This window comes from Hippichthys cyanospilos, chromosome 6, assembly GCF_059441005.1.
Source record: "Hippichthys cyanospilos isolate Australia breed blue-spotted pipefish chromosome 6, RoL_Hcya_1.0, whole genome shotgun sequence".
Taxonomy (NCBI): Eukaryota; Metazoa; Chordata; class Actinopteri; order Syngnathiformes; family Syngnathidae; genus Hippichthys; species Hippichthys cyanospilos.
In genome coordinates this window covers 3,825,023-3,844,684 of record NC_142374.1, presented here as the reverse complement: position 1 = coordinate 3,844,684, position 19,662 = coordinate 3,825,023, and the positions used below count along the sequence as shown (strand labels likewise).

The following is a 19,662-nucleotide window of genomic DNA, read 5'->3' as shown; positions in this document are numbered from 1 at the left end:
TAGGTATTGGCTACATCTTATTTTGAAGGTTTTTTACGCTGTAAAATCCGTTGCATAGGTAAGTTTACACACCCCATTGTTATGTGAGTGTTTTTCTTTGTTATTGCTTCATGGCCATCGCCTTTTTAACTTCAGAGTAAAGGCTGTATGCTTCACCATGCATGGTGAAAATGGATTAACTTAACTTCATCGCTGGCATGGGTGGGAGACTGCTTAGCACGTCCCCCTCACAGTTCAAAACTCGCCGTTTTCATTCGGGCTCTGTCCTTCCTGTGTGGAGTTTGCATGTTCTTTCCATGCTTGCGTGGGTGTTCTCCAGGTTCTCTTATATTCACAAACACGTGCAGGGCATGCTGCACTTTATCTACTAATCCCTTATTTTCACACAGTTTGATTACAACTTGAATCTTCTGGCTGCTGGAAATGAAAACTCGAGACCTGGAGGAGACTGTTTTTGTCCAAATCCCAAAATGGATATCCTGAGCAAGTCATATTTTGGTCAAATACTCGTGACATACGCCTGATTTTGTGAAAACACAGCTTATATCGTTCATGAAAATGGAATATCAGGTCTATCTGTGATGAAAAGATGTACAAATAGTAATCTGTTCAGTATTACAATAGTGAAATACCTATTAACAGCTAAATCCACACATTTCCATAAAGGGAACATTTTTTTAATGAGAGGAGATTTTATTATTATATTAAAAAAAAAAAAAACAACTTGCTAAAATTACCATCCAAATAAATTCCCTCCGCCCCTTCGGACTATTGTCCAACTATTGTTGGAGTCCATAAAGTTTGAATGAGAAGGGACAAAAAAAAAAAAAAAAAAGGCCCTTACTTGCTAGTCTGGAATCCAATCAGGCCAGGAGCAGAAACGTATTGACCAATCGCTGGTGACGGACCTTCTTCCAGCCTCATCCACTTAGATGATGGGCCGGGCGTTCAACTTGTGAGCCAAAGTCGCTTCTATAAAAGTTACTATCAGTCGCCATCAAAAACTTTGCTAGTAAGAACACAGGTGACGACGACAGCATCCAAGCGAAAGTGAGCAAGCTCGTTGTCAGCCATGATGTTTCCGTGCAGCGCCTTGCCGCATCCTCTCTATCCGGACCTGTTGCGTCCCCCGGCCGCTCTGACATCCCCTCTCCCTCGGTCACCGCCCTCGGGCTACCGCGTAGAAGATCTCCTCCGAATCAGCCGACCGGCCTATAGCTACATTCAGCGGACGTTCCCCGGGGACGCGCTCTCGCTGAGCCAGGAGCAGGGCGCCACATCCCGGGCGTTGGCACCGAGCACTGCTCGCTCTACGTTTCAATGCTCCGGGCAGCCCGACCGCAGCGGCGGCAGCGGTTCCACGCAGGCGGCCTGTCCCGCCGCGAGTTGTCTCAAGTTCGGCGTCAGTGCCATTCTGGCACCGTCCACCAGGAGTGGTGAGAAACACGTTGGGTATTCAAGTGTGTGTGGAAGATTTAGACATTTTGCTATTACTGTATTTTGAAACGCGCGGTGTACATATGAATTTATTATCAACGTCTTATTGCAAGTTCTGATGTGTATATATATATATATATATATATATATATATATATATATATATATATATATATATATATATATATATATATATATATATATATATATATATATATATATATATATATATATATATATATATATATATATATATATACGATCATATACGATCATGTTTTATTCAAGTAAAAATACAATATTCGGTATCGGTCAGACCAACCAATGATTAGGGTCAGAGGTCTTACTAAAAATGATTTTCTTTCTAGTGTATGACTTTTTTAACTGAATATATATATATATATATATATATATATATATATATATATATATATATATATATATATATATATATATATATATATATATATATATATATATATATATATATATATATATATATATATATATATATACACACACACACATATATGTATATATGTATACAGTATATACAACCTGCTAGTTTGCTTGACTTTGCCGGCAAGTACAGAAGCACTATTGTGTTAGCATGTATATTAAAGCATGGGACAATCTGACTTGCTGCCCAGTGCCATGTCTGTTAGCTGATCATCCATTAAGAAAAAGTAGATCAACCCACACTCCTTTGGCGATCACTTGCTCAGTCTAATCAGCCTAATATGTACCCCTGAAAATCAAGAAAGTTACTGTGCAATTACTGTAATAAAGAGACAAAAGCTCATTAGGGGTGGGGTATATATATATATATATATATATATATATATATATATATATATATATATATATATATATATATATATATATATATATATATAAAACAATATTTATATTGGACACAGGATTCATTTTTAACTGAATTTTCACAGAAGTATATATATTCAATATTCAATATATTCAACATGATCATCCATAATTATATAAACTTAAAATTTAAAATGATTAAAAAAAGGTTCAGGGCCCTCATGTCATTGAACAGTGTATTGGGGTTGTGTTTAAAATTAGGTATATAGTAAAATAAAAATAAAAATGGGGGTACGTATTGTGTTTCTTACACAAGAGGTAGCTTGTACAATAAACACATTAATTATTGTGCTTTTTTTCAACAGTGTACTACTGTTACAATTGTTGTGTTTATTATACAGGAGGTTGTTTGTATGGTAAAACAAAAAACATTCATCTTTATGCATATTTTCTTTTTTTTTAAATGTAAAGCTCTTTTTGCAGCCCCTTTCATCATAATTGACCCTCAGGAAATTTCACATGACTGCATAACTCTAACTCCAATGTAAATGTTTTCCAGGTTGCCCTTCTCCCCCAGTGCACAGTTTGCAGGCCAAATCCTTCCCCTTACCATTTTTGGATACTAGTCTTCATCCTTTCATCAGAGCGTCCTATTTCACAGGTTGGAGTCCTTCACCTTCCTTACAAATTGACACAACTCCGAACTGAATTATCATCACATCGTTTATGTGTTATATGATTACGCGACATTTTTAATGCTAGATTCATCCAATGTTGCAAATTTCATTGTGATAGATTTGGGCTAATGGTTCACTGTGCAAAACTGGGATTTGTATGTTTTATCTGTGCTATAAGTCAGAAGACAATGTACATTTTGATTGTAGTGATCATCGAAAACACACCAATAAAAAGGGTTGGATTTCGTAACGAGGGAAGTCACTGAAAATGAAGCGGTACACACAAAAGACTTTTGTGTAGCCAACCTAAAGCACACCCGCCCCATCTAATTGACAGCACTTGAAGAGGTGTTGAGTTTGAGAGCTTCAAAGACAATTGTTTTGAAGTTATTGTATCTGTCTTTTGCAGTTCATTGCATTGTTCCATCCTAAGGGATGTGGCTAATATTTTGAGTCTTCTCATTGAATTCAAAACAGCTGCAAACTCCAACCAGAAATTTAAACGTTGTTGTTAATACCACTCGGACACGGTAAGTCCAAATTCAATATTGTTATCTGTGTAAAGAGAGACTCTTGCATTAAAGCTGATTAAGGTGTGTAGGTTGCTTAGTAAAATACATTGAATAATACCATATAAATTACACATGTAATTCTAATTTAATTTTATGAACTTTTTGACACACATCAAAAAGAAAATAATTTCACACATTTTATAGGGTACTGTCAATTAAGAGTTCTCCTTTTCCAAGACATTGTCAGCTTTTTAGCATGGGAATCCCCCCCGGACGCATGGAATCAGCTCCGCCAATTTGAAGACCTATTTAGGGGACAATCTGACTGCTGACATTAGCACCAGTTGTTGTTATCTACAAATTAGTCTAGTTTGTCACGCTCCTTATATATGAGTGCCGTTAGTCATGGTTTAAATGCGAGACGGGTCTCTTCCCAGCTCGGGGACGCACTGCCTCTTCATGCGCTGTCGTTTTCCCACCAGGCTCCTCTCCCTGCTCACAAAACTCCAAGTACCGTGACCAATAGGAGCCACAGCACCCAACTCCTCACACACACACACATACACGTCATCGATTTTATTCTGTATCTACTGTACATATGCATCTCACTGCTAGTTCTATATGTTGCGTGTATATGCACCTCTGTGGACACCCTCACTTGACCTCAAAACAAATGCTAAAAGTGACTGGAATGACATTGCAGGTACACAAGGCATATGACATCTGCATTAGCCGACGAAGGCAAGTACATAAGAGGCAACATCTCAAAGATCCCAGCAGCTTTAACAGTAGCACATTATACTGAGCTGCCTTTAATGGGCCTGTAATATACTGGCATGTCGACAGCCTTCTCCTCTCAATTCTTTGAAACACAATCAGCTTTCTCTATGCATTTGCAGCCAATACAATCCCCCTTCATGCTTCATTAGAGGTAGTGTGAGCTGAGCTTTGGAGAGCCGGTCTCATTAGCATTGGCTCTGTTTGCGCCACTTGACAAATTGGACTTTTAAACATCACATTTCAGAGAGGACAATTCTATTTGAGGCAGAGTCAAGACGATGAAAGTCATGACTTGCTCCTACTGCTGACAACAGACGCACTACTCCGCCAAACGTGAAGAAAAACAGAGAACGTTAAGAATCTAGAAAGCGGTTTCAATAGAAAAAGCCATATTGTGTTTTGTAGTTGAATTGTATGCAAGAGCGGTAGCAAGATATCATCAACTTTTACAGCCGTATTTGCGTATCCAGTGGAATTATTCTTAACGATGTAACCTCTACAGTAGAGCCAGGGTGCACAAGTTTGTTTTTTTTAACATTTTTAGATCTACTTTTCAAGCATCCAACCTCCAGTTCCATGTCAGTATTGCAAACTCACACACATTTTTCAGCCTGCAGTAAATAACCGCATAAAACCTTTTCTCACACATGTACATGCATACATAAACACACACACGCTCATTGCACTGCAGGTCAAACAAAAAAGCTTCGAATGAAAAGAAAAAAAAACCTATACATTATTTCTCAACAACGAATTGCTAGCTGCGAGCTAGAAAGTTCATAATGTTTTATAAGCTGTCACAGTGTTTTAAATAATCACTCTGACTACTTATATGGAATGTGAATTTACGGGGGTGGCAGAACGGTTTGCATGTCTGCCAGGCAACGTAGTCGTGAGTTGGCTTTGCTTACGGCTCCGGCCCTTCCTGTGTGAAGTTTGCATGTTATCCCCTGACTGCATGGGTTTTCTAGTCCGGATCCCGCTTACATTCCACAATATGCATGGTAGGTATAGAGAATGCTCTAAATCACGGGGGTCAAACTCATGGCCTGGGGGCCAGAACCGAAAATAGCAAAATTGCAAGTTGTCTCCAACTTTAAAACTTTGTTTTGAGTAGGGAAAACGAACGTTTTTTGTTCCCAATCTGTCTTTTGAACAGTTTTTACTGTCTTGGAATTAGGTAAGTGTGTGACGAAAACACTTTTTTGACTTCACAGTCATTCCGACCCTCTGACAAAAACTATTACAATGTGAGGATAAAATAATGTCAAGATGATGGATGGATGGTTTGTTTATTTGATTTATCGTTATGTGAATTTTGCTTTACTTCAAATTCTGTTTTATCACCTGTTGCATTTTGTCGCTTCAGCTTCCTCCTCCTCTGTGGTCCCTGTCCCAGGAACCTTTTCGTGGCCCCTGGTCCCCAGAGGGAAGCCTAGACGAGGCATGCTACGAAGAGCCGTCTTCTCAGACCTCCAGAGAAAGGCCCTGGAGAGGACTTTCCAGAAGCAGAAGTACATCAGCAAACCAGACAGGAAGAAGTTGGCCAGTAAACTAGGACTCAAAGACTCACAGGTACATACAGAATCAAATGCTACTTTGTTCATTTGGGTTCCATTAAAGGCCCGGTCTCTTGCAAATTCCACTTTCTGGTGCCAAATGTGATCTGTAATCACATACATACCTAGAATTAACACTGGAAAGTTGAATTAGGTCCTTTAATGTTTCTTCTGTACACGTCCTGATTACACTGATGAAAACATTATTTAACTTACTCAAATTAACTTTTTCTATATTGGGCATATGAATGCCCAAAAGCAAAAGGTAGTTTCTCTGCAAGATTTGTATCATGTCCCACCTATGAGGGCTTGACACTTTGAGCAATATGCCTTCAAATGCGGCCAACTTTACTCTGTGCTGGTAATAATTTGATCCGGTGTCATGAGCATGAGTACACGTTTCTATCAGTGGCGTAACAGATAATGAATTATGTTACACTGGGGCTTGTGTGTGTGCGTGCGCATGTGCGTGTGTGTGGGTGGGGCAGACTATAATTTGATCAGAAATCTATCAGTCATTCGAGATTTCCACAGATTTTCAGTCATTTGAGATTTCCAATGTGCGACCTTTTTGGAGGCCCTAATCCAAAGCAGTGTTGGGAGGCCAGGCTTGGTTGATTATAATGGTAAGGAAGTCTGCAAAGCTTTGATTTTCCCAAGTGCAAGAGGGTTAGGAGGCCTCACAAAAGGAGCTGCCCCCCTGCGTTGAACAAAATAATATCATATAAAAGCAAAGCTGGTTCTTTTTCAATGTTCTCTCTAATGCTATACGAAAGAATTGACTGGTTTTGCCTGACACTGCTCGTTGCTGACAATTCTTGTTACAGCAAAATATAGAGGGAAATATCATACATTAAGTCATTGTCAAGCTTTACAATTGTCCTCGGGGGCCACCATCCTGCATGTTTTCCAAGCTTCTCTCATGAACACACCTGATTCAAATGATTAGCTCATCAGAAAACTTTGCAGGAGCTTGAAAATGATCCAAATATTTTGAATCAGGTGTGTTTAAGGGAGAAGCATCGAAAACATGCAGGATAGCTGTCAGGTGTCAAACTCCGGTCCTCGAGAACTGTGCTTTATATCATCAACTTGCATAAGCTTTGTGGTCAGACGCCAGTAAAAACTGTTCAAAAGAGAGGTTGGGAACAGAAAAATTGTTGTTGTTTTTTTTCCTCCCAAATTTTTAAAAGTTTGGAAGGAAGGAATGAAAAATGAAGGAAGGAATGTGAAGGCAGACATCGAAAACATCATTTTTCACGCAGCCGCCAAGTTCATCAAACATATCCGTTATACATATAGCAAACAGAAGGACAAACGGAACTTTGTCTGTTTTACCCTATAGGTGAAGATCTGGTTTCAGAACAGGAGAATGAAATGGAGGAACTCAAAAGAAAGGGAGCTGCTGTCCACGGGGGGTTGCCGTCAGCAAACCCTCCCCACCAAAACCAACCCCCACCCAGACCTCACGGATGTGGGCAGCGCATACCGCTCAAGTGAGCTGGAGAGGACTGCAACTACCAGTCAGGGACAGTTGGAGAGCCAGGAGACACATCTACACCATCGTCATCATCGCCACCACCAGCATCATCGCTCCTCTCCGTCAGAGTCCAGTAAACAATCAGAGTCAGACGGCGAAGAAATCACTGTTTCGTAAAAGACTCATTCTTTGCACTACACTTACTGTGGGAGGTATGATGAAAGGTGAAAAGCTCAACCGTTTCTTTGGTTATCAAGTTTGTTATATTTTGTTATATCAACATCTAATCTCTATTTTTGTGCAGCGTTTCCATCATAACATTTTACATTTGGTTCAACATAGTGTGTACACATTGTAAAATATATCCTGAGCAACTTTAGACTGACTATCTATAGAATTCAAAAAAGATATATGACAATTCTTCCAGCAGACTGTATTTGTAATTTTATTTTTGTACAAAGCAAATAAATCTTGAAAAAATCCATTTCATGTCACAAATTACTTTACACCAGCATTTTGTTTCGCAGCACACAAAATTATGAACACAAATTATTCATTCATGCATCCATTTTCTGTGCCTTGCAATTGGCTGGCAACCAGTTCAGGCTGTCCCCCGCCTACTGCCCGAAGCCAGCTGAGATAGGCGCCAGCAAGCCTGCTACCCTTGTGAGGATAAGCGGCTCTAGAAAATGGATGGATGGACATCCATTTTCTGTCGTCGCTTATCCTCATCAGGGTTGCAGGCCTGCTGGTTCCTATCCTAGCAGTCTATGGGCAGAAGGCGGGGGGCACCCTGAACTGATTGTCAGCCAATTGCAGGTCACGCAAAGATGAACGATCATTCACGCACCCAATCACACCTAAGGACGATTTAGAGTGACCAATACACCTGCCGTGCATGTTTTTGGAGTGTGGCAGGACTCCGGAGTGCCTTAGGAGAGCCCGCACGGGCCCAGGAAGAACATGCACACGGGTTTTGAGTTCCGACACATAAGAGTGATCCAGTTTTCCGTGAGGGCGCTCATGAGAAAAAAATTTCATGTTTGACTTCCAGTTTTCAATTTCCGGGGTCAGTGCCATCAAGAGATTCAAAAATTGAGATATGAATTCATTTAATCCAGCCATTAATATAATGGCTTATCCTCACAAGGGAACAGGCGTGCTTGAGCCTATCTCATCTGTCTCCAGGCAGTATAGGCACGGTACAGCCTGAGGTGGTTGCCAGCCAATCGCACGGAACCTAAAGACAATTTAGTTCGAGTCCAACATATTTACATGCATGTTTTTGGAATGTGGGAGGAAACTGGAGTACCTAAGGGAAACCCATGGAGGCTCAGGGTGAACATGCAAACTCAAAGATTAATTAAATAAGGTCTGTAATTAATATATTAATATCGTTTTAATTTCACCTAAAAAAAAATGTTTTTTTTTTTTTGTAATTTAAACAAGGAAACTAATTAACAAGAAGTTGAATTTGTGACTATGAAAGCAATGTTTTGAACGTGCACCCCTGCAGGTGTAGCAGCAACAAGCTGTCGTTACCTTTTCAATATCTACCTCTTGCTTTTACAAGTTTCTTGTCTCTATCATTATTGGACTGCTTCACTATATTAAGGATGACATTTGTGGAAAAAATTAAAGTTGCTCATGACTCATTTACTCTCTGTGCAAATGATCAATAGACAGACCACCTCAACAATGTTACCTTTTTCATTTCAGGACGAATAGCACCACACCTGTGTTAATGTGCTTGCCTAACCACCTGAGAGTCGCCGGACATCTGAACTTCCTGTATGGTTTTGATGCGTGAGGGAGACACGACACATAAAAGTTAGTTAACTTGTCGAGTAGAAGAATCATCAAGACGTTTTGACTTTTGAGGACAGTAGCCCTACTTGTATGTCATTTGTCTGAAGTGAGACAGAGAGGACGTTGTGCTCGTGAAATTCAAAATTTTCCAATATTTGCATTTTTAAAACAATTGATAAAATGCCGTTTAGTGTTTAAATTAAGTACATTATTTTATTTATTTAGCTTTGTTGCTCTGCATCATAAACATGCGATTATTCGATCCTCCTTGTGCTCTTGAGAACTCATAAGCATAAGTGTGTGCCTACTTTCACCTTGTGGACAACGACAGAACTGCACCCGATATTTGTAGCTGTCCTCAAAGAAACTTGAATCGTAATGTAGATGTGCAATACAAAATCTAAATACTACTTGAAAAATAACTAATTTATTTGTTGCATATTTGAATTTTAATGGGACATATACATATATATATATATATATATATATATATAGAGAGAGAGAGAGAGAGAGAGAGAGAGAGAGAGAGAGAGAGAGAGAGAGAACCACACACAAATTCAGCAGGGGGCAACTGTTTAGCATGTAGTTATGCAATGTCAACTTTATTTACATGACAAAGGAAAACAATCATGGTGATATGAAATTTTCACACCATTTAACCTTGTAGTTCACGCACAGCACAATCGACTTCAACACACCGGTATGGCTCTGCGTGTTATGAATAGTGACAATACAAGACTAGGGTTGCCTGTGCAACTTGCCTCTACAGTAAAAGCAGTGGCTACACAGCCTTAAAACACCAAAACATCTGTTATAAGAGAAGGTCTGGCAACTTTTTAATCAAAGAATAAATACAAGTCCTCCTTCTCGGTTGAGAACACTGTAAGTTTTGAGATGCATCAGTTTGTAAACAATGTAACTTAATGCAGCTCTTGTAGAGGAGCGTCTTAAAAAATATAAACAAAAATTGACTGAATTATCTACTGGATTTAAGAGACTTTTTTTTTTGTTTTTTAACACGGGAAAAGTGGCGTTTAGGTTCCAAATGCTTCGTAGGTCCATCATGAGAGCAGGAAGACGAACAGAACGCGCTGTAAAACGAGGATGCTGATTCCCACCAAAACAGATGACACAATTGTGGCGTTCCTACTCCCGATTGTTCTTTATACGCTCCAGGCGTTTTTTCAGGTCGCCCAGGTTAGCCGCCGGCGAAGCCGAGCGGGCGTGCGCGTTTGACGAAGAGCGGGGCTGAGCGTTGTGTTCCTGCTGATAGAACTCCCTGGACTCTTTGAGCTGCGACAGCTTACTGTGGAGCATGTCGGTGGAGGAGGCCACCGATGGCTTGGATGACAGCAGAGCGCAAAGAGGGGCTCGCTGTTGGGGCTCATCATCACTACTGCTGATGCTCTGCGACACACGTTCAAAGACACACGAAAATATCGTCATAACGTCAATACTACAGAGTTCATTTGCAGTTCAAATTTAAAATCAATGTTTTGACAGCGTCTTCTTCCGTCTCCCTTTTTTTAATTGATTGATTATTTTAGTGAACATATAGACGCATTGCACATAATTCATATATAAAGCGTACATACACAAATCTTTTGAGTTCTATAGTTGTTTCATAAATTGACACCTTGAAAAGATACACACGTTTCCTGTACCGGTGGACTGTCTTCTGGTGGCTAGCAAAAAAAATAAAATGAGAAACCCTGCAGATAAGCCACACAGCTCAAATCATGAAAAACAAGTTGGGTCTTATTGTCCGAAAAATACAGTACTTGTTGTCAAATGGAATCGGTTAGTGAATTAAAGGGCACTTAGGCTTAAATGTTTTTTTTTTGGTTTGTTTCTGCAAACATTTGCAAATGGGGCCCTTGGAAAATTTGCTTTTAAAAGGGGTACCTGACTCCGAAGGTGAAAGATGTGTTTCAGACAGAAAATTTGAAGGGGAGGGGGGGGCATGAGAAACTTACCCTGGTGTTTTCCAGGCCTTTCCTCTGACGTAGGATCTTGAGTCTCTCGTAGTAGACTGCCGGCTTTAGGTCTTCGTTGCTGCTTAGACTGTTGTCGGGAGCATGCTGAGCAATCACTGGAGAATCGCACATGATTTCCCATTGCTATCTGTTCAAGAAAGTGCAGTAACACCTTTGGCCATTCTGTTACCTGCCGGGTTTTGAATGCGAGGTTTGCCCTCTCGCTCGGACTCGATCATTCGCAGCCCTCGCTCCACGTAGCTCTGGAAGAATGGGGTCGTGCTCTTCAGGAAGGGCTCCAGGTCCACGTCTCTACATTTCTGCTTGTACTCATACAGCTCGGTCAAACCCTGGGGATTAAGTACAGTCATTAAACATGTCATTAATAATTCTCCAAAAGCTGAATATTGTACAATATAAAGCTCGAGATTTACCAAAATGATCAAACTGACCTCTTTGGTGTTCTCCCTTGAGCCGATCTTTTTGAAGATTTCACTCAGATCGTCGCGAACCTTGGCGTTTGCCATTCCATCCTCCTTAGAACAAAATTGGATTTTCAAATTCAAGTCAAAGACTTTTTTGGTACTATGTTTGACTTCAAGCTAATATGATTAACATTTATCTTACAATGACAAACCTGAAGGGCAAGTTTGCAGCCGTACTGTAAAGTAAGTAAGTCAGTAAATAAACAGCTTTTGTCATAAATATCAAAGCCTGGAGGACGGGTTTGTAGTTGTAAAGAATAAATATAGAGCTTTTTTTCCACATATATTAAAACTGTGACGTGTCTGAACGGCCTTCTTGTAAACAATGACAATGAGTGTAAACCAGGTGTCACCAACCTTTTTGAAACGAGAAAAGAGAGCTACTTCATTGGTACTGAGTCATACGAAGGACTACCAGTTTATGTGAAGACCCTGGATCATGTTTTTGATTTCTCACAATAATTAAGAAACAGCTGTATTAAATATGTAAATCAGGTGGAATACGTAATGTATATGTCATATATGCATGAGTAAAATTGCCAGAAAATCACAATGTTCTATCCCTTGTAAGCGATTTGCAGAACAGGTCTGCGGGCTAACTCATGTCATACTCGGGGGCTACCCGGTGCCCGCGGGTACCACGCTGGTGACCCCTGGTGTAAGCAAATGGCAGTTTATATTGTGATTGATATCGTTTGCATTTTTTTTTTTTTTAACGAATCAAGATTCAGTGCCATAATCACAATACATTCATCATACAATCAAAACATTTAAAGCTATTTCTCCAATACTGTAAGGCAAGGACAATTAAGAGGTTTTGTAAGCGAGGCAGCCCTTTTTAATGGTTCCTCAAATTTTTCAAGTTAGGCAAAAATTCTGTACTGTACTACTGTATTTCTCTGTGTACAAGTTGAGTTTTGTTTTTCCTCATTTTGTCCCTCCATATTAGGGGGGTCGACTTGTAACCACTCAAAACGGACCCAATTTTTTCCGCATTTCTGTTTGAATATAATTACAATAACAATTTCAGTGTGAAATAAGTATAATGTCATTTACAAGGCCTAAAATCATCAGATACCTCCAATTGGATATAGTATGCATCCAAAACTGCACTTTCATCAAGTGCCGCTGAATTGCCTCTTTGTTGCACCTTTCACTCGGTAAAAGAACATCCCAAGTAAGATGATCAGCAAATGACCTCCGAGGACCTCCATTTCCAACAAATTGGACTGGCCCGAAGACGACTAACCGTGGAAGAGTAACGAGGATGTTTTAACGGATGACAAGGAGGAAGATAAGAACCTCCGTGAGTTAAATGGGAGGAGCCCTTTAGCCTATCTGATATTGATGATGACTTTTGGGGCTTTTCAACAAATTAATATTCAGCTGTGTCAAAATATAAAGCATTGAAACTTCAAATAATTTTAATGTTGCAACATTAGTGTGAAGGAAATCGTATATTAGGTTGTTATCATTATGTGCTTATTTCTTGTCTAGAATAGTGTGCATTGCTATCCATGTGTGCAGTCCGAGTTCATCTGGCCCCAGTCCTTACATAAAGCTGTTGACGCGGGAAAGTGTGAGCCGGGACCTTGGCCCAGCTGTTGCTGGCGCCCAACTGGCTCTTTTTGTTATGTCTTGTAATGTGCAATGCTTTGCTGGATTAATAAAAACCAGGCAGGGGCGCTTGGGCGTTGAATTAGCGTTGGAAAACCCACAAGTTCATTTGCCCAAGCTTTTTCCCTATGCCTGGCATAGAAAAGTCAATCTTGGCAGGTCTGAGTGACTGTTTTTGCTGCTTAGCAGCTAGGCTTGTCCTAGTCTTCTTTTAGAGATTTCTCTGACAATTAGTTTCAGCGTTTGCGTCTGTGCACACTTGTAATTGCCTCGCGCTTGTCTCGTTTCTGCCCCACTCGCTCGCCCCAAAACCGCATGTTATGTTGTTGAAGAAATACCTCTAAAACTACTGCAATTTTGTCATTTTAAAACCACACACTATGTGTTATAATTGGACAGCCAAGATCTATGTAACCACGAGAGTCAGGGGTAGACTTATCATGGCGTTTTTGTCAAATTCACCCAAACTGAAGTAAAAAAAAAAACAAAAAAAAAACAGGGAAATCATTCAACGGTATTCATTCCATCCTAGTATTCGCGCTGAAGTTGTATCGGATCGGTATCAGTACTGAACAGTACCATAACTAGGCTGTAATATCGGCAAGACATCAGAAATGGAAAAAAGTTGGGACACCCCTCAAGTAATATGACCTCTAAATCTTTTTGAATGCATTAATTACTTAAATGTAATAGAGCGATGGTTAGACACAATCAATTGGATTAAGTGTGTTACTCACCATGTGCAGACTACCCTTCTCATTGCCTCGGTCACCTTTGCTACCAAACATGTTATCAGAATGTTTGACAACCCGCCTCAAGTAGGCCTCCAGTTCGGACTCATTTCGATTCTCAATCATTGAAAGGTGGTCCAGGATCTGTCATTTCAGAAAGAGATGTGTAACAACAATTAAAAATTAAAAAATATTCCTAGGATGATATAAAATAGGTACATAAAATATCAAAATTACAGAGAAACAATTCACCCAAAGCGAAAAACATCCAAACAAGGTGTCTGCATTTTACATTGCAACTCGCGAACAAACAAAAACTAAACAAAAAAAATAAACAAAAGTTTTGATGGAACACAAACACACCCCAGTAATGGCTGGTGGTCATCGTTAAGATCCAACCGAGTAGCACAGGTAGCCTACATTCAGTTCTGCTTTATAACTAGATTAGGGTCCAAAAAAAAAAATCTAAACATTTCAAAGAGTTTATTCATGTTTTAAGTAAAAAGAACATCCACATATTTTTTAAGCACTTTTCAAATCACACAAGGCCTAAGAGGAGATTTTTAGACATTTTATGATTAAACTTTTTATATTATTTTATATTATATTTCTAAAATGTTTGTTAACCAGCCAGAACAAATCAGCCATGGCTTGGTCGGTAGAGCAGGTTGTCCAATAATTGAACGGTCGAGTGAAAACCGCTCTGTTCAAGTCATGTGGCCATGAGCAAGTCACTTCACCCAACTTGCCTCAAGTGTCCCTCACACTGATATATATGGCTGGGTGAGAATATTTGGTGGTGCTCAAAGGGGCTGCCGCCACACAATGTACCACCACTAGAATGTTCAGATGCCTAAATAATGAATCCATTGTAAAGGGTTTTGGTCTATAAAAGCGATATATAAAACTGATGCGTTATTGTTTTTATTAATATATATACTTTGTATTTACAACATTCGTCCATTTTCTTTAGCCACTCATCCTCACTATGCTATTAAAATTCAACTTCATGTGCAAAAGGAGTCTGGAAGATAGAAAACAAATCATTGAGTGTGTTAGCGCATTCAGGCTTGTTACCTTAGCCCCTATAAGATTGCAAAACGTATGCAACAGAGTCTTGAGGGTTCTGTGTCGTAGGTCACTTTTGAGCTGCTTAGATTTCTCTTTGGGGAATAACTTCATGATGTTGTGGACATCGAATAAAATCCTATCAAGGTTGATGCTGTTGATGGTTTCCGGGAGGCGGCGGATCAGCCTCCACAAGCTCTGAGGAAACACACGTCACATTAATCTTCATTTTTGTAGTTTCTTTATCTTCAAGTTCTTTGCCAAGAGACTTGCCTTCATGACAAGTTCAGTGAATGTGGGAGACCCTGCAGTTGCGACCAAAGTGTCTTGAAGCATCACCAGTAGGGCACTGCAGAGGGGAGTCAACAGATTGACATAAAATAAATCAGTTTGATAGACAGAGCCAGAAGGACAAGTTATTTTGCCTGAAATTGATCTGTTACTTTGCCTGAAATGCAAAAGCCTAAAAATGTGGCTGGAATTTGACCCTCGAACCCAGAACATGTCCAGCTTGTGGGACGTTATTAACTTTGAAGAGCTGCAATTCAATTCCAAATCTGGTGGAGGACCTTCAATGAAAGTGGGCGCTAAGACAATCAAGAACTGTCATGCGAAATTGATTGCGAGAGGAGCTATATATTAATACACACAAACACACATATACTTATTTACATATATGTAAGGCTTGAAATGAATCAATAGCTTTTTTCTGTCTGTTGGTAGTTTTCGACTGTATAGTGGGCTCTGGTTTACGAGATTAATCCATTCCGCGGTTGGGATCGCAACATGATAAATTAAAAGCATTCATAACATTAAATGAAATGTAAATTTACCAAATGTAAATTTACCAAATACAGTGGGCCCCCGTGTTACGAGATTAATCCGTTTCGCGGTTGGGCTCATAGGACTTCATAAGAATGCACACAGTAATCCACAAACCATGTGCAGCCAGAACCACAGCAATTGTTCCGTATGGATCACTGATGAAATCTAACAAAACCTGGCACTCTTAAACAGTCCGAAATCATTTGGAACTGTTGGTGGGTGCTTGATGCCAAGTGAAACGATTCCATGACTTTACGTGAAGCGTCAAGTCAAAAATTTATTTTGCAAACAGTGATGCAAAAATGCATATTACGAGCCTTGGTACAGTGTATGTTTGAATTTGTACGTAAATCATATCAATGATCATATACATCACAATATATAGGCAGCCATTGCACATAGGCCAAAATGGGGTTTGACATTGTTTTGCAGTTATTGCTATTGCGCTTACAGTTTTGTTTTGTTGCTCTTGCCATTGGGGGGGAAAATGCAAATCCTCATGATTTTGCAAAAGATTGATATTAAAACTGATGTGTTCGTGTGTGCGTTTGTTAACATTTAGGGCTCAATTACCTAGTTATGTTGGTCTGGTCTGACTTCTCCAGTATTTTGACTACAAGCAGGTTTACAGATCTGATGACCTGCTGCCCCTCCTCTGTGTCTTCCATTCTGCTGTCCAGGATTAACGTTATAAGGCCATGCATCAGGTCTTTTAACACACCCATGGAGGCTTCTCTTGCCAAAGACTCCAAAGAAAATAACTGTTGACGAGAATTCGGACACATTATTGCATCCAGTGTATCCGTTTCAAGCTCATCCAATAACATCCTATGTGAAAGGTACTTACAGACAGCATGTTGCCAAGGATGCAGCTGTACAGTTTAAATATAACCTTCTTGTCCAGTCTGTCATCTGCCATGTGGGTATTATAAATGAGCCTCAGCTGCATGATTGTGGCAATGAGGAACTGGTCAATATGTCCTGACATGACCTCTGCCTTGTTCTCCTGACACAATACTTCATCAATCTGTGAGGACAAACAAATTTTGCAGCATTAATATCTATAATACATGCACGGATGTAATTCTCTGCAATTTCCTCGGGAGGTTTAAAGTTTAACCATCCATTCATTTTCTAGAGCCGCTAATTCTCACTAGGTTCACAGGCATGCTGGTGCCATTCCCGGCCGTCTACGGGCAGGAGGCGGAGGACACCATGAACTGGTTGCCAGCCAATCACAGAGTGACAAACAACCATTCACACAGACAATCACACAATTTAAAGTGTCCAATACACCTGCCACGTATGTTTTTGAAGTGTGGGAGGAAGCCGGTGTGCCCGGAGAGAACTCACACGGACTCAGGGAGAACATGCAAACTCCACACAGGAGGGTCAGAGCAAGCTGGATTTGAACTGTGAGAGAGACGTGCTAACCACTCTTCCACCAAGCTGCCTAAATGAGTTCAAAATATTTTTTAAAGTGCGGCTCCGTGACGCAGCGGCTAGCATGTCCTCCTCAAGTGGGAGACTTGAGTTCGACCTGAGTTCGAATCAAACTGGCTTCGGCTTTCCTGTGTGTTTTTTAGCTATTTGGTTATTTGCACTTCTTTTAATAATTAATGAGGCATGCTGTGGCAATATTTTCTATATTTGTGTAATAAATGCAAAGAAACACCAGGAGTATACCCTGTCATTTTTTTGCAAGGATGGAGGAGGAAAAATAAATTAGGCTGTGATAAGCTGTGATCCATATTAGCACAAATGACTTCCTACAGCTGACACGAGACTAATACAAAAAATAAAATGGTCATATAGAAGCCTCTGCAATTATAGCTGTCATAATATCCCACATAGTAGATGGCAAGCAGTGAATTTTTACCTGGGCAAGTGCTTGTATGCTGGTGTTAATATCCCCACTTGCCACCTGAGAGATGACAAAGTTTATAGTGGACGCAGTGCTATTGTGGAGGTCATCAAAGTGTGGGGAAATAGTACGCATCCTTGAAAGACAAAACACAGCAACATTATAACTTTTAAGAGTCACAGCAACATGGTATGCTTTTAACATTAATCACATTCAAGCTACAAACATAAAAACTAAATAAAACTAGTGATATGTTAAAGGTTTTAGTGCAAAGGAAAAAAAAATCTGGTGTCTAAAAAGTTAAGATAAACAAGTTTCATCTCCAAGATTTGTTCTTAGATATAGAGTATTCTGTGCAACTTAGTTATACTTACTTGGGCTCAGGGATGACCATGGGCTCCAGCAGCTCATCGAGCTTGTGCTCGACAAGGTCCGGCAGCTCATTTACGCTGCTCTGGTCCATCTCAATCATGTCCAGGTCTAATTGGAACTGCTTGGGGATGGGCATGTGAGAGGACTCACTGTGCTGGGCATTCTGACGGGCTTGGCTGGGGAAAAGAACAGTATATGAGGTTAAGTGTGGTACTAATTATTAAGACATGGTGATTATTTGACCTTACTGATTTATCAGACTTTTTCGCTGGACATTGCCAAACGTATCAATATTTTATGCTTGTGACTCAGGGCCTACACTTCCAAATTTTTTGCCAAGGTTGCCCTGCCTCTCTCTTTTACAACTATTAGACTTTGACTGAAGGCAGTAAGATATGGAAGATTAAGTGTCACTCTTATACAACAGACATGGAGCAGCCCAGCGGTAACGTTTGAAAGCTTACTTTATGATGTTGAATCATCCAATATATACAAATGATCATGTTTGCACACAGTGGTTCAAATAGTTCACACCACTGTTCACACCGTGATATATATATATATATATATAAAAAAAAAAGCATCAAAAACTTTAAAGTATTCAACATAATAAAAATAATTATGAGGTGAAGTAAAAATCAGCAACTCAGGTAATTAAGTTTATAAAGTGTGTGCAGCCTCTAAAAGCATAAGATGAAAGCACTTTCACATTTTTGCAAGATTATTCGTCTATTTTGGGGGGTTGGGGGGCTGGGAAACTAAAATTTATTTGTGATTTTGATTTTGGCCCCTCTCGATCTTAAAACATTCTAAATAAAAGCAAGTAATGTACGAAAGAACGTTGCATGCTTGCAAGTTCCTGAACTGAAAGTACCCTGAAGTCACTTGAAGTCTCTGAATAATCAATTTTATTAATGTGATTATGACTGTATTTCTTCCATAATCATCCAATCCTACTTCTGTGAAAGTTGAAGTAAAATTGTGGGTTGAGAACTTCCTCTAAAAAATATATATATAACATCTATTTGAAGGGGGGAAAAAAAAGCAAAATTTGTTCTAGCAATAGAGTGATACATATTTTTAAAAATTAGCCAGGTGCCTAATTCCTTTTGTTAAAGTAACCTGGTGCTATTACTCAACAAACCATCAACTTAAAAGTATTGATCTTTGACAGAATTTCCATATATTCTTAGCACTGTTTTAAATGCTGCCAATTACTTGCCTTAAAGAAGTTCCTTAAACTAAGTTATTTTTTTTGAGTCGGTTAATAAACACAGCTGAGGCCCTAGCATTTACGAATTAGCTATAGCAGTAGAGGCCACACATCTACATAAAAAGGTTGCAGTTGCCACAAAAATAAAAAAAAAACAAATGTCGCGTTTAAACATGAATATCCAAAATGAACTCCTATTTGAAACTAAAACATTTCATGTTTGATGTGGCGCAAGTGATTGACGATAATTGAATTAGTGCTCCTTTCTTTTATCACAGGTGCCATCATTGCCATCATTTTGATAAATGATCTTTTTCATTATAGTGCATACAGTATTTTTGATTATTATACAGTGGACCCCGGTGTTACAGCGTCCCTGACTTACGTTATTTTCATGTTGCTCTTGGTCGAAAGCTTTGTTCGACTGTGAGTGGT

At 39.5% G+C, this 19,662-nt stretch overlaps 2 protein-coding genes across 6 annotated transcripts in view; one reads left to right on the top strand and one right to left on the bottom strand.

Annotated features, from left to right (window-relative positions):
• Positions 1-916: 916 nt before the first annotated feature.
• On the top strand, positions 917-7,686 carry LOC148421899 (homeobox protein DBX1-B-like). Of its 2 annotated transcripts, none has more exons than XM_088416193.1 (4): positions 917-1,436; positions 2,819-2,920; positions 5,628-5,803; positions 7,133-7,686. In XM_088416193.1, exons 1-4 carry the CDS (start codon positions 1,073-1,075, stop codon positions 7,442-7,444), a joined length of 954 nt encoding a protein of 317 aa, XP_088272319.1. In that variant the 5' UTR covers positions 917-1,072; the 3' UTR covers positions 7,445-7,686. The 2 variants fall into 2 exon arrangements, with proteins under 2 accessions (XP_088272319.1, XP_088272318.1); XM_088416192.1 differs by having other exon boundaries at positions 918-1,436; positions 5,598-5,803.
• A 1,964-nt stretch (positions 7,687-9,650) lies between these two features.
• The window catches only part of ckap5 (cytoskeleton associated protein 5), a 35,929-nt gene continuing 25,917 nt past the window's right edge, over positions 9,651-19,662 (bottom strand). For all 4 annotated transcript variants that reach the window (XM_088416941.1, XM_088416943.1, XM_088416944.1 and 1 more), the window contains 11 exons: positions 18,017-18,190; positions 17,658-17,778; positions 16,626-16,805; positions 16,352-16,539; positions 15,227-15,302; positions 14,963-15,151; positions 13,892-14,029; positions 11,505-11,588; positions 11,243-11,402; positions 11,053-11,168; positions 9,651-10,483 (listed from right to left, as the gene is read on the bottom strand). In XM_088416941.1, the coding sequence (XP_088273067.1) occupies positions 10,223-10,483; positions 11,053-11,168; positions 11,243-11,402; positions 11,505-11,588; positions 13,892-14,029; positions 14,963-15,151; positions 15,227-15,302; positions 16,352-16,539; positions 16,626-16,805; positions 17,658-17,778; positions 18,017-18,190 (1,687 nt within the window). In that variant the 3' untranslated portion in view covers positions 9,651-10,222. The remainder of the gene's footprint in view (positions 10,484-11,052; positions 11,169-11,242; positions 11,403-11,504; positions 11,589-13,891; positions 14,030-14,962; positions 15,152-15,226; positions 15,303-16,351; positions 16,540-16,625; positions 16,806-17,657; positions 17,779-18,016; positions 18,191-19,662) is intronic.